Source organism: Seriola lalandi, unplaced genomic scaffold (assembly GCF_002814215.2).
Source record: "Seriola lalandi dorsalis isolate HSWRI2012SDOR001 ecotype SW California unplaced genomic scaffold, Sedor1 jcf7180002054927, whole genome shotgun sequence".
NCBI lineage: Eukaryota > Metazoa > Chordata > Actinopteri > Carangiformes > Carangidae > Seriola > Seriola lalandi.
The window spans coordinates 1,826,957-1,842,249 of NW_019525479.1; the positions used below are offsets into that span (position 1 = coordinate 1,826,957).

Genomic DNA, 15,293 nt, shown 5'->3' on the forward strand with positions numbered 1-15,293 from the left:
GCCCTCAGCAGCTCTGAGGTCATTCCTCAGGATGAAATGTTCACAGCACCGGTGGGTGCTCATGTTCTTCACCAAATATTGTTCCAAATGTGACACATTTAGGCGCATTCGCTCTGAACTCCTCTCAGCCTCCATCATGTTTAAATTCTTTCACTTACATGAATCGACTAAAAAAAAAAAAAATTCAATAATTCCACCCAATCAACAAAGTAGACGACACATTTACAACGCTGCCCTGGTGGCGGACTTTAAAGTCTCCTTCCATTCAAAAACAAAGGTGTTTGACCTTCACTGTGCACAGAGACGCACAGTTTCCCTTCATCTGCTGGAGGAGGAAAACGTCTCACCTCAGATGTGAGTTCACTACGCGTACCTCAGCGCATGACTTAAAAACATCACAACTAGCTTAAAGCCAAATGTAGTAAAACATAGTCAAGCACAAATGAGATGTAAAAACTGAGAGTGGACTTTTTCACTGAAGTTTCTTAATGAATCGTTTTGCTTCTCTGAATCCAAGATGGCGCCTTGAAACATCTTGTTTTGTCCGACCACCAGTCAGGAATCCTAAAATATTCAGTTTATTGTGATGTAAGACAGAGAGAAGTGTGAGAGGGTGTAAAGAGCTGCATTAAGTGTAAATTTCCTCAAGTGATATCACATGAGTCAGCGTCGGGGTCTGAAGACTACAGGTTTGAAAATTAATTAAAAAAAAATTAAATATATAAACCTGGGGAATTAGAAAGAAGTGAGGTTAACAGACCTCTGTAGACCACTCTTCATTTCTTTTAATTATTAATAATGCACCCGGATATCTGGATGAACTGTCAATGGTTGCATTGTGGGTAATGTAGGCGGCAGGTTTTAACGAGGAAGAATGTGTGGAATAAAGGCGATAACTCTAGTTCTGCTGCATCGATTTCAGTCCTTCCTGTTTTAAACCGTTTCACTGAAAGTCCAACGTTGCTAAATCTGTGCGGTGCTCTTTAAAAACATGTGTAGAGCGGGTCTTTAGGTTTAGAGGGTCAAAAATGTATCTGAAATGCCTCTCAAATGCTAGAAAGATGATCAAATCCCCTCGACTCAGAGCTTTTTGTTTTATTTTTCAGGAAACTAGTCCATCGCTTCGCTCCAATCATGAAGTCATGGTTTGGATGGGTCTTTGTGCCACTAAGTCTTCAAGGATTTCTTACATGATATATGACATTTGTCTGCAATTGCCAAAAACAACAAACTGCAACATTACATCAACACACAATTTGGAAAAGACACAGGGGATACGTCATGTCTTTTCAAAGCAGAATCGGGAAAACGCTGCCTGCAAACACTAAAAGATTCATTGAGCATTTCATAAAAAGATCTTCAGTGAAACTTAAATATTTTACAGCCTGAATGCTGGCCATCTCTCTGAACCCGTAATTCAAAACCCTTCCGTCCTTATTTCTTCTCCTGACCTAAAGCTTGGTCTTTGTTCAGAAAACGATGAGACAATGAGAACAGTATGAGCGTATATCTGGCCCTGAACCAGCAGGCACAGATCATTAAGCCTCCATGTTTTTCCCCTCCAAAAAAATAAAAAATAAGACGACTCTGTAACAGCTACACCGACACATCTTAGATGTTTCAGATCTTGCTTAATCTCTGATTAGACCTACAATTTATTGAGATTACTGGCACATGTTTTATTGCCAATAATCCATCGCAATGTGAAAACAAACACGAAAACAATCCACTCCTCGTGACTAGAGTGCAATTCAGGAAATGCGGCGGTATCGTGTTTACCGAGAAGCAGCGTTGTCAACGTATGATCTAATAAATTAAACTGCCAGGACGGCTCCAATACTGGGCAATGTAGGCACCAATCACATTCATTAGTTTGACTGAAGAGCTGAAACTATTTTATTAGTTGATAATGATTAGCAACTACTTTTTATAACAGATTCATCGTTTTGTCATTTTTCAAGCAAAAAAGAAAAACATTTCCTTATTCCTGCTTATCCTCCAGTTGTGAGGATCTGCTGCGTTTATTTGTCTTTTGTGATCAAAAAATGTCTATTTTTAGGGTTGGGCAGACAAAACGAGCAATTTGAAGGCATCAACTTGGGCTTTCGGAAGCCGTGGTGGAAATTTTCTTATATTTTACAAACCAAATGATTGATTGAGGAATCCACAATGAAAATAGTCATCAATTGCAGCCCTAAACCCTGAATTAGATTGCTGCTACTGTGACAAAAGTCAGCCTGTCATCATGAATACTGGTCATTCATTTCAATCCAACCACAAACTATGTGCTGCTAGTAAATGAATGCTGTGTGCATTTCTCTCCATCTGTTTTGTGTTCTTCAGTTTGGACGAGTGGAAACACCTCAAGTAAAATTCAAAAAGCTTGAAATATCACAAAAATCCTGACGTAGCCTTCGTGAAGAACGTGACTTAAGCGTCACTCAAGCTTCGACTGAGGAGACGAAAACACCAGATCTGAGTGGAAACGATGAGGAGACTCTGACCTTCCGCAAATTCATACACAAAACAAATATAAATGTGACATTTTAAACCTGTTTTCGACATTGTTTTCCACCGGCTGAGGTTTTGACTGTCTGGTGCTGTTTTCATTACATCATCTCTCATAACAGAAATGGATGGAAACTTGCATTACATAGCTTTTTCTTCTGCCGATTTTCTTCTGTGTGGCGTTTGCTTGCTCCCCGATACTATTTAAACTTACAGCTATCACCTGACCAGCTCTGGATTTTTGAGACGATACTGATATCGATATTTCTGGGAACATCTGATAACGATATACCAGATCAAGCATGGCACGGTGCTATTTCTTGTTGATTATCCCACTTCAGCCTTTTATTTTGCAATATTTCGACTGTTTTTTTTTTAAATTTCTAGTGATTCCACTCAGATTTTTTCACGCGGAAATTGAAAATGCACATAAAAACAGCTGGATGGTGGAGACTCACTGTGACCAAGGGCCAGAAACAAATTTCATCTACCAGAATCTATGACTATGCAAATATTTTTGATTGTCTCCTCCTTCCATTAAAAGTCAGTTCACATTGTTTGTCCATTGGCAGCTGTCAGTTTCATTTAGGATAATGTTTGGGCTTCAGTTCAATCCTCTCGTACATACACATCATAAACTGAGATTTAAGATGAGCACAGAGGAACTTTCCTCTTTCTGCAGGTAAATGTGAAAACAGCACATCATTCACAGCGAAGGTCAAACATCCAAGTGAAGTAATAAAACACATTTTTGAGTGGAGGGGGACTTTAAATCAACTGGTTAACAATAAACTCAATCCCTGCAGACCTGTGATGCAGTGCTTCATCAAGGTAACCTATTATTATAATTAATTCTCCTTAAAAATGGCCCTAACTTCATATTACATAAAGCAGGGTGGTTTATCCTCCACTACATCCCTGCTGCAGACACATTCACATATTAATTCATCCCCTAACATTATTACTGTGAGGCTGATTTGGTGTAATTCAAGCCTGGTGGTTGTGGAGTATCACTCTACCCAGCCAGGATTTTTTTTTTTTTTTAAAGAGAGACTGCATTAATGAATCGCAGTTTATTTCCTCTCCTCTGCATCAGTGTGACATGAAAAATGAAAAATGAACCTTAGTGCACTCAGAGCACTTACAGGACTCAGATGACAGTTCCTTTTCCATGTTCCCTTTTCAGGTTTCAAGCCTCAAAACGAGGCTGAAAACTGCGACAGGATGTATTTCCAGCCACCGTGTGTTGCAGTTTAACAGAAACCTATTTGGACTGGAGGAACTGGGCTCAAAAAAATGTCCATTTTTTTTCTCGGGGACAGGCCCTCCAAACCCAAAACCCTTGCACCGAAATGGGTCCCCTCCAACACGGGTAATGCTGTTACGCCCTTGCCCACAAGCAGGGGGGGAAATGTAGGGAAGCACAGGGGCGTTTGGTTTTAATAACATACTCAAGCAAGCTGCTCATATTTCTATCTTTATATCCGCACAGACCTTTTACTTTCCTGGAGATGTTAAAACAATGAGACAACATGCCAAACGCTCAGTGTCGGTATCCCAGCGAATCTCTCGACCAGACGAACATTACCGCACATGAAACCGCATTTTCCCTTTTTATGTTTTTAGAAACTCACCTCATTTGGTTAGAAACCGGCGAAGACGACGCAGCCGGATCATGGTCAACTAAGGTAGAAAATATACTAGTTTTTCTTAATAAGATCTTTCCCTGTGCTCATTTTCTAGCGGTGTCCTCCTCTCCCTGCAGCAGCCGCTTTCTTTCTCTGCCTCGGCGTCCAGTGTTTGGGTTGAGGAAAAGTGATGTCATTGCATGAAATTGCGTTACCCGCCCCATTTTTTTTTTTTTCAGAGGCTGTCCCATGCTGCCAAACATAACTTCACCATATACTTAAAAAGCTGCACGTATATGTGGTTTTCTGTGCCTTAACATATGCTGTGCACACTTAAAAATACTCCTGCAACGACCATAAATCTGCTCAGATCTGGAAATCATTAAGACGAGCTCAACTACTGTATCAGAAAATAGTTTATTTGTGGATGAGATGTGAGTGTCCTTTTTTTGTTTGTTTGTTTTAACAGATGCAAAAATTCAACCCAGACAGAAACATGAAAACACAATAAATACACCCACATGACAAAGTAGTACAATCAATGAACATGTGGTCTAATTGTCTATTGGAAGTGACCTGAAAACGTCATTCTTCTGACGATGACCTCTATGAAAAGGTCAACTCTGTATCAGTCTTTGTGGAAATGAAACATGGGCAACGCTTCGTAACACAGCCAACAACTTACACTGTCAATCTGCTGTAGGTACCAATATGATATTTACTGTTTCCCACCGGTATTAAAAGGATAGCTTCACATTACTTAAGGATATCGACTGGTAAGTCTCGTATTAGCTTTACAGTGAGTTTTTGAGGACTGAGGATTTTGTCCCAACTGTTACACTGAAATGGGATCTCTTTGTGACAATTACAACCAGTGATGCTTTCAATATACATATAGGCATGTGATGTTTATGAACGACTTGCAAACTGTGAACCTGTCCTTTAAATGTAGGTAGAGTGACAGCAAACAAGGGGAAAAGGGAAAATGAATAATATTGGGACTAGTTTTTCTTACTGGTTATTAAAATATAAAAAGGGTATTAAGAGCTACATACTATAATCATCCCACATACCTTATTCTGTTCATTCAAAATGACGACTAGATTCCTTATCAAACATTAAATATTAGCCATGTTTGATCCACCTACATCTTTGTAATATTACTGCATGACTTCCCTCCTCAGATGACAATAGAAACCTTCTATAGCTCTACATTTAGTTGTATGTTGCTGCTGCAGTGCTGGACGACCATGCCTGCTAGCAGCAAATTTTAGTTTATGTATAGACCCAATTCTTAACTTGTTTTTATTTCAAATCATATAATGCCCTAGAGAAGTGAGACTGCACTAATGTTTGTTAATGAATGAAACTACAAACTGTATTTTACATTATACAGTAATAAGGTATTTTGGCTTTAATATGTGTGGCTGTTGTCCCCTTATAACTCTTTTATTACACAAGTTTGTTAACACCATTTTCCCCAACTTTGGTTGTTTCTCAGTGCTGTAGCCTGAACTCTGAAATGTCTAACTGTGACTCCCATGTTCACATGCTCTTGTTTCCATCCACTGTACCGACATTTAAAGCACCAGTAGGAACCAGTATGTTGTATGTACCCGATTTCCCCAATGAGATGACCGTTATGACGGGCTGTATTATGAAGTCTTATAAAGTGAAACTTGTTCGTTTGATAATGCTGAAGAGGTCGAGTTTGTTCATCTGGGAGCATCAACTGTGGCAGCGTCGATGTCTTGGAGTGAATTATCAATGGCGTCTTCTTCACCTCCTACAACCTCTGACACCACCTAGGTAGAAGAACAGGAAGTGTTTATTGGTACAGTTGATCTGTTTGTCTCCAAGGTGTCATTTTCTAGCTTACTCAACATACACTCAGTTGGTAGTTTATTGTGAACACCTGGCTAAAACTGCTTTCTAGTTCCATAGGCTTATAGAAAATCCTCCGTCATGAAGGTTTCAATGTTCAGTTTTTGTTGAAACTATGTTTAAGAGTTGTTGATTCAACTGTGTAATAATTTTGGAGGCTGTAGCTTGTGGTGGTGTTGAAATGCACTGCCTTATGTTGACAAGTATTATTTATTTTGTCCACCCCATTCAAATCAGTGAGGGTAAACTAAACAACCATTTTTTTGTTTTTATGTTGTTCCTTTGATGGCTCTTTTTATAGTTTAATGCTTTTATTATTAAGTTTAGTTTAATGTTGTTTTTACCTATGTTTTACTTTAACAGTATTCATCTCCCTTATTTTGGTAATCAGCTTCATTTGATAAGGTGAGGAGAGCACTGTAATCAGCATGTTTTTTATGGATGAATAAATTGAACCTTGACATGAGACAATACAGAATACACTAGTGAACTATGGTAAATAAAACATTTCTTCCAAGTATATTTTTGGGCTTTTTCTGCCTTTATTATCAGTTGATGATAGAGGACAGGAAGTGAGAGGAGAGATGGGAACAGCATGAAACCAAGTTGCTGGCTGAACCAAGAACCATTCATGTCAAATGCACTTTGCAAAAGTGGCAATCCATGTTACCCTCTTTTCACAGGACACAACACTGCCCACACCCTCCTCCCACTTGAAATCTTTCAGTGCAAAGAATTGCCAGGTCTATGGCCAAAGTTTATTGTTTTGCTACATGTTCAAAACATGAGCAGTACAGATGGATGAGGCAAGCAGAGACATGTCATTTAAGGATAACACAATTTCTCAATTCTGTCTGAAAACATTCATCAGGTCTCCAGATGGACATAACAGGTTTTGCTTGGTGTAAGCATTCGTTTTGGTTATACTGGTCATGAAGGGACTCCTTCCCAATGCACCTGTGATGTAACCCAGGTGCTAATATTATCACTGAAACTGGTTTTGCTTGCTGTTACCGCTCCGTGTGTTCATACAGATCCCTTCCTAACTTGTTTACAATGACAGTGATCGGGGACAAAATCCACAGTCCTCATTCTATCAAAAAAAAAAAAACATTCCAACGGACAAGTAGGACAAATGAAGAAGCTTCCAAAGTTAGTCTTTTTAATCTTAAAGTTCTCAGTTTCCCTGGACAGTTTGTTCTTGCTGAGCTGCAGAGGAGGGATAACACCACAAGGGACCTTCGTTCTGAAATGAATTCAACTCTGGAAGCTAGCAACTGGATTTGTCAAACCCAGACTGCTGGACCGTCATTAACTTATGATAAACTTTAGAAAATATTTTTGCATGGGACAAGGACTGTGGATCTTGTCACCCATCACTGTAATTGGAGGCATGTTCGGATAGAATCTCTTAACGGTCAGTATGAACAGGAGGAATTATAGCAAGAAAAAGAAACTCTTAAATAAGCACTCAAACAGTGTTTTAAGACAGACTTAAAAACGTGAATCTATCCTTTAAAGTTACATTTCTTTTCCCCAATTTACATTCATTGCATAATTTGACATGGCTTGAAACTGAAATTGTTCAGTCTGACACAGATTGTGACCAAGATTGTATTAGACCTGCCTCTAACAGTGTGACATACTACGAAGAAAGCCCCTAGTTAAGAGTTAACCTGGTCATCCATGATGGCATCCACATCTCTTTCTGAGGCATCCAGGTCGACCTGGTCTGGGTCTTCTCCAGTAAGGATGTCCATTGGGGCCTCAGCAATGGCTCTGATGGTCTGGTCCTCGAGGGCCAGGGCTGTGTCAAACTGAAGAGGGGACGGAGGGCCCTGCATACCATCCCCTTCCACATCCAGGTCCTGTATAACAGGAATATTTATGAAATCTAAATCTTAACATTAAACTTGTTATAGGAGCCATTTTCAGTTGTATGTATATATATGTTTGCTTCATGTTTACATCACTGGTCATCAGGCATCCTTGTTTTGGTACAATTGATCCAGATATACTTAAAGAGGTCAATGCAATCAGTTTCAGGTGTTGCTGCTGCTCTGTGTATGAGAGAAACGTGCAGTTTTTGACTGTTTGTACCACACCTAGCCATTGTTTAAGCCAAATTTTATGTTTTTACATTCCAGAAATCATTTTATAACAAACGAACAACAAATGTGAGCTGTAAAGATCTGGGTAATAAATATGAACTTTTGATCATTTATTACAACACAAGTCACGACTAAATCTTATAGTAGCAACAGTTTAATGTCGTTTTAAGAGCTGCAATAGTCACTACACTTAAATGTTAAAACACAAGTCATGTACCCATGGCTTCTTCAAAAGATGCCAGCAGTGGTATTTTAAGGACGCATTCACACTTGTAGTGCAGTTCATTTGGTCCAGAAAAGAAACTGTTTTTTTTGGGGGTTTTTTAAGTTCTGGTTCATGTTCACACTGAACTTTTTTTCCCCAAATAAACCAAGAGCTGTAAACATGAAGTCATACGGACTGCCAGGTAAATAATGGATGTTACAGTTATGGCAACTGCTGCACTCATTTTACCATGGTATTACATAGATCACTCTTGACAATTCATATGAATTCATGCTGAAAATCACTCACTCATATCACACAGTTCTAGCGCCCACCCTCTTCAAGTGCACCGGAGTTAGGGCGTTTACAAACCTGTAGTTTTTTTGTTTTGTTTTGTTATTTTAACCCTGGTTGTTTTCCCCTCATGGTTTGATTCATTATCACAGATTTGAAAAGAGCAAACCGAAGCACTGAGACCCTTTAGAGGAAGTGGCTTCTCTCCAGTTAGACTCAAACTCATCGGCTCATTTGTAGAGAGAACTTGATCTGACCCAACCACAAAGTGTACTCTGCACATCTGAGCTGAATGGCTCCCCATAGCCAGGTGCCATTTGATGCCAATGAATGGAATCAACATTTACTAGCAGCTATCTGGAGGATGAATCAAGGCTGAACCTAGACTAGCTATCAAGTACAATGCCTTCTTGATATTTGGGCAGATAAGACTCTCACTCCGGCCAGAGACACATCGAAGTGAATGTTGTCACATGCCCTTTTAGTAATGCATTTTGGTTTACTTCTGTGTGAAAAGAAACCAAACCAAGGGGAAAACACAGCAAGTTAACCAACAGAGGAAACAAACTATACACTTGATAATGCCCTTAGATTGAGAGATTGAGTTGGAACTGCACCAAAGACAGTAGCTGTGAAAGCATCCTAAAATACCAGCAATCCAGTATCTAATAATAAGTATGGAGCATGACATTTTTGTTACAGTACAAACACATTAGAGGAGAGTGGTTGGGCAAGAAAATATCTACGTACATCACTGAACTCTAAGGGAAGGCTCTCTGTGGGCTGAAGCTCTGCTGCACTCAGATACATGTCTTTGCTTGCAAGGGTGAGCTGATCCTGTGGTGGAGGTTCCTGCTCAGGCTGGTACATGGGGGGAGGCAGGTTGAGGTGAAGTGGGCAGCGAGGATCGTCAGACTGACCCATGTGCACGGTACGGTCACAGGGAACATCTTTCAGGCCTGGACACATTTTGAAAAGCACCTGATTGCTGTCCTGGTAGATGTCTGAGTATCTGGTTGTCAAGGAAAATGACTTGATGTACACACACATACAAATGAAAACTAGAACAAAACAGATAAAGAAACTGCCCCCACCAAGTGCTGACATGTGGACTTTGATTAAGAAACTTTAGCCTCAAGTACTACAATTCTTCCTATGAAAGAAATCTTGCTGCATTATTCCTCAATATAAAGCTCCTTATTGTGTAGGTGCACAAGGCTCAACTCAATTAATGTTATGGCTGAGTAGTTTTGTACAACGAGTTAGTGATTTCTGTCTAGGCATAAACTTTGGGTTTGAACAATTTGTTCACAATGCAACACGGGTGTCTGGACAGTTTAATCACCAATCTGTCTAAGGTGGCAAATATGCAGAACACAAATTTCAGTAGAATGATTTTGTTGTTCTTAGTTAATACGTTGAATACTACCATGTAAACCCAGATGAGCCCAAATGATTTGGGGTTAAAATAAAAGGCAAGTTGGGAAGATATTTTGTTCCTTCCAACTGAACTGATTAGCCCCTGTGTAACTCTGGGAAAAAATCAACAGACCACAGGAAGGAGTTAATGTAGGCTCCCTTTGAAACCAGCAGCTACTGCAAGCTGCTGGTCTTGATTGGGGCCAAGATGAATACGGTTCAAAAAGAGAAAGATGAAGGACAGTTTAAATGAGTAGATAAACATGCAGTTAAGTTTGAAATGTAAATGAAAGAAGCAAGTATAACCAAGCACTGTTTGAAAATGTAAGTTCTTCTTCCATTCAATACAGGAAAACTAATCTGTGGTTTCTTGAATGGAAGGGTCATGCTATTGGTGGCAAAACCCATATTGAAAACATCATTGAGGATACGTGAGAGACAGTGCCGGGTCATAGGCAGGCAAGGATTGGTACATCGGGTTCCCTCCACAAAGGAGATGCATTTCTCATAGACTGTTCTTGAGTGTGGCTACAACAGAGGAAAGAAGTGTTGGATAAAAATCACACTACACAAGGGCAAAAAGATCAACCAAGAAAAGAGTATTTCTTTTACAACTACAATCATGCCTAAGAACATTATCATTCCTGGATGCCACAAAATGGTCAGAGGAAAAGCCGGAAAATTGAGTGTAAGTGTCTGATGTCCTTCATGTAATGGGCTTTCCAAATCTCACATTTATGCTGTTGCACTCAAATGTGTCGAGCATAATATTAAACCAAAAGTATGTGTTATCCCAATTCACTGTAGTAATCAACGTACTTGAGGACACTACCCCCCAATATACATTTAAAGCACAAACCCCCATGTGTGATATGTCAAGAATCCACAGAGCACATTTTTTGTCTGTAGTGCACTCAGCATTGAAAACTTTCTTTAAAAAAAAAATGCATCTCAGGAAATATGGGTAGCACATATGTATCGGAGGTAGAGGCCCAATCTTACACTTCCATATAAAGTATTTGGTCTCACTTTCAATCAATTACATCTCTAATCAACTCATACAACACAGAACACACATTTAAAATAAAAAAAATACGTATTGAGTATATTCTCCAACTCTGTTAGCCTTTATGGGAAAATGACATAAGGCACTGGATATCAATTGTCAAAGGGACATCTGTATTTCTTCAGTAGTAATGTAGTTAAAGTTAAAACTGTTGAAAGCAATGTTTGTGACTTTGATTTTGGTCCTGGAAAAAATTTCCTTCACCCTTGTATACTGGGGTGGTGGCAGAAGTTCACACATGGATATCATAAAAGCTGCACAGATAAACTATTCACATGCTCGACACCACTAAGAGTAAATGACTTTTTTGTGCTTTGGTGAATTGACTCTTAAACATTAAATCGCACCTGAGGAGCTCCTTCTGTCACAGCCTGCCTCCTTTCCCTCAGCTGCCGATGCAGCAGGGCTTCCACGCCATACCGACGACGGTATCGGCGCAGAGCTTTGAGCTTCTTCAGGTTCTCTCTTTCCTTCATTGACAGACCTTCAGGGCCTGTCAGCAGACTGCTCCCTGTTATCAACATAAACAAATACAGATAATTGCTAACGCCTGTGAACATAAAAGGGTGTGGGTTAATTTCCTAAAAAGAACTGTTGGAACAGCTATGTAAACAAGGCAAAATACATTTAGTTTGTGACCAACAGTTGTATATTCACCAAGAGTTTCGTGCTCCACTTTGCGGTTGTGCAGGTATCTGCGCTTTTTCTCCTTCAGCAGGTGCTGCAGGCGTTTGAACTGGTCAATGTAGAGGGACTGGAGCCTGATGAGTTTTTCTCGAGTGATGAGAGCCACCTCCTCTGCTGTGTACACTCCTGCATGTCTAAGAGACATTTTTACATAATTTTAGAATGAAAAGCCCCTCCAGTTCCTCAGTGCATTATGGGGCAGTACGCTACATCAACGGCATACTGAAAAGTCAAGTGTTTTTGGTATGCATACCGACTTTTTTGACTTTACTTAAATTTGTTTCCAGTGTGCACACGATACATACTCAAAATTTGCTCAGAATTAGTTTGTAACAGGGAACAACTATTGCTTGATGCAAATGTTAAATAAATGTATTAAGCACCTTTAAAGTAAAGGTTCTTATACACGCTACAATATAGTTCAAATAAAAATACAATAAGAGATTAAAGTAAACCTTTTACAGATGGTTGAATAATTCAGCTTACTTCAGAGGATCCTCATGATCACTGTCAACACTGTCGGCTTCACTGTCAGGGTCTCCTCTCCATGTTTGGTCAAGTACCAATGGTCCCTGCTCCTCCTCACTCAGACTGTCCTCATCTGTCCAGAGTAAACTTAGTTAAACATCAAAATTATATCTAAACATAGGTGATGATGTCATCATCAATTTCCCCATACCTACACAGCAGAACAAATAAGATTCACGCCACTGACGTGTCTAGAGTTGACAAAATATTTCCCTGGAACTGACCATTTACCTAGAATACGACTTGCTTCAGAACGACCTCCGTCAAGGCTGTGTGTCTCTGCACGGTTGTATCCACTAAGCTGAGACAACAGTGCCTCTGGGGATGGACCGGAAGACGCCTTTCTCATCTGAGCTCGGAGAGCCATGGCATTCCTGCGAGCATGCTCTGCACAGAATGTCACTCTGAGAAACAGTCAGAGTAATTGGAGAAGAGGAGTCAGTAAGCTGCTTGGATTTGTCATCGGGTATCTTATCACGTAAAAGAAATTCAGACTCTGTTTTCTACTCACCCATCTTTCCTCTCGACTTTTGGTGCAGCGTTGGGGCAGCGCTTGCCATTCTTGGCAGAGACATAACTGCACTGCTTGTATGGGGCATTCTTGTCCTCAAGAATGTGTTTGATACAGAACTCCAGGCCTTCCAGACGGGGCTGAGAGCAGGGTCGCTGGGTGAAGGAGCAGGCCTGAGGCTCCTGAGGTCGGGGTGTCTGGGTCACCCGGTTCCGACTTGATGGCAAAACATGGATTCGTATCCTGTTCATTGCAAGTCTGCAAAAATGATTAAGACAGTGGGTATTTAGATAATTAATCATTTGATTCATTCTTTCAAGCAAAAGCAACAAACATTTGCTGGTTCTAAAAATTTAGGATTTGCTGCCTTCCTCTGTCTTGCATGACAGTAAACCATATGTTATATCACCTAGAAAAATACAAGGGACCTTTTTATTATTTTTATAGGTTCAATGATTCTGAAATTGACACCAAAACTACGACACAAGCATCTACGATCTTATGTCGTGATACCGGCAAACAGAACCACAAGCACTCATTACGTTACTAATGCAGCAAAACTGATTTCTTTTTTCACAACTAACACTATAATGCATGTAAATTATCGAAATTAAAATTCTATTTAAATTATGGGCAAGCTGTATATTTTCTAACAATTACACGTTACGCCTGTTTTATTGTCTTAGAACTGCATGCCTCACGTGACTATTAATGATCAAGAGATCAGGTCTGCATAAAAACTGGGTTAGTGTAATTAGCTCAAGATAATAACCCTGAGATGGCAGACCTCCTGGGTACATTCAAGTCAGAAGTGTTGGAAGATTTTTTGTTATCCCCCACCCAAAAACACAGATATGAACTTAATCTTGGCTCAAAAGAAAATCAAACCAAACCGTAGTTTCGGAGAATTGTTACACTTAGTTATTTTCTGGCATTTTATAGACAAAAGGTTTATATGGACTATGATTGCAAGAGCTACACCAACTACTAGAGAATAAAGAAGTGGCCAACTGATTAAAAATAATCAGAAAATCATTTCAGCAAATTCATTTTTTAAGACATTTTTGAGCAAAAATATCCCTGAATTGGAGTCTGTTCCCTGATTTTTGTTATTTATGACAGTAAACCTGAATATCCTTGTGTTTTTTTCTGTTTGTTGGAAAAAAACAGATATTCAAAAATATCCCCTTGAAGAAAATACAATGGACATCAGGCGATTGTCTTACATTTTGTAAACAAACAATTCAGAGCTAGACTAACAACTAAAGATGAAAGCAGTATCTGATTGCCAGAAAATTAGTTTGACAACTATTTTAATGATCAATTAATCGTTTCAGACATTTTTAAAAAATCCCAAATATTTCCTGGTTTCTAATCTGCAGCCTTGTGATGCTAGATGCACTAAACCAGATATATGAAATTATGACGACGAGCTCTGGGAGAATACAATGGACGTTTTAAGGTTTTAAAAAATATATACATATTTGCAGACAAAAGGATTCAATTTAAATGTGGAGGCTGGGAGATACTCTAACTGCATAATGCAAATGACATTTCGGCTGAATCAGTTATCACAAAGACATGTAATTGCGGGCGATGCTTTAAAGCAGAGAATTTGACATAAAATACACACATTTTATGAATCCACGTGGCTTATTTAGCCCATTAATAACAAATTGGGTCCAAAGTTCAAAGATGTTTAAGTATGGTGATTTTTTAAAAGGCAGGATCCAAGCACAACTATATGAATCTTAAGTAATAAAAACCATGTTTATGACAGTTATGACACAAACAGATTAAATTTAAATATTGTTAATCATCATATTAAGTTAAGTAACGTAGCAGGCGGTGGCAGGTCAAGTGGCTTGTCATATTCTGATCAAGTTTCTCAAGTGTTTGTGTTAATTTAACACACGATACATATAGACAACGGTTATACATCCCAAAGCAATCACAGCCTTACTAACTTATGGGTGGAAATATTTTTATTGCAAATATAAATGTAGTAGAAGTACATTCCTCTGTGCTGAACAAATCTAACCAGGCGCCACACCACGCTTTAGCCCGCCTCTCTTTACTGCGTCACTATTTCAGTTATAGGGTCGCCATCTTTGTTAAGAGTTGCTAACACTAGCTAACCGCTAATTTTCACAATTCACGGCCAAGAACCGAATTCTACAGACCGCTGACAACAGATAGTCGTTTTTCTCAGTATCGTCGAAATGCTGCAGTGCTAGAAGACGACCATATCCTAGTTTTTGTGTTTATTGCCGCTTACCTTCCTTTCAACCGTCGGATCGAGTCTGGCTCCCGCAGTGCACTATACCGATTTTCTAACGTTGACTAATAACTGCCACAGCTGCTGCAGTTTCACACTGGCCCCGCCCTCTCAGAGCTCTGATTGGCCAAAGCTTCAAGAGTTCAAGGTATTTCATTGGCCAATCTAGTAGCC

The 15,293-nt window shown here is 39.5% G+C and overlaps 2 protein-coding genes and 1 non-coding gene across 4 annotated transcripts in view; all 3 read right to left on the reverse strand.

The window, feature by feature from the left end:
* The window catches only part of nckap5l (NCK-associated protein 5-like), a 50,458-nt gene extending 46,166 nt beyond the window's left edge, over positions 1-4,292 (reverse strand). For both annotated transcript variants that reach the window (XM_023392987.2, XM_023392991.2), the window contains exon 1: positions 4,143-4,292. The gene's annotated coding sequence lies outside the window, so the exon portion shown is untranslated. The remainder of the gene's footprint in view (positions 1-4,142) is intronic.
* Positions 4,293-4,536: 244 nt separating this feature from the next.
* kansl2 (KAT8 regulatory NSL complex subunit 2) lies at positions 4,537-15,198 on the reverse strand. The gene is made up of 10 exons (XM_023392973.2): positions 15,120-15,198; positions 12,842-13,099; positions 12,562-12,734; positions 12,289-12,403; positions 11,773-11,936; positions 11,463-11,626; positions 10,481-10,577; positions 9,381-9,634; positions 7,697-7,888; positions 4,537-5,941 (listed from the first exon to the last, which is right to left on the reverse strand). Exons 2-10 carry the CDS (start codon positions 13,090-13,092, stop codon positions 5,852-5,854), a joined length of 1,500 nt encoding a protein of 499 aa, XP_023248741.1. The 5' UTR covers positions 13,093-13,099; positions 15,120-15,198; the 3' UTR covers positions 4,537-5,851.
* Positions 10,122-10,256, reverse strand: LOC111644258 (small nucleolar RNA SNORA2/SNORA34 family). Its single transcript, XR_002759778.1, has one exon. It is a non-coding gene; the product is annotated as a small nucleolar RNA SNORA2/SNORA34 family (small nucleolar RNA).
* Positions 15,199-15,293: the final 95 nt, after the last annotated feature.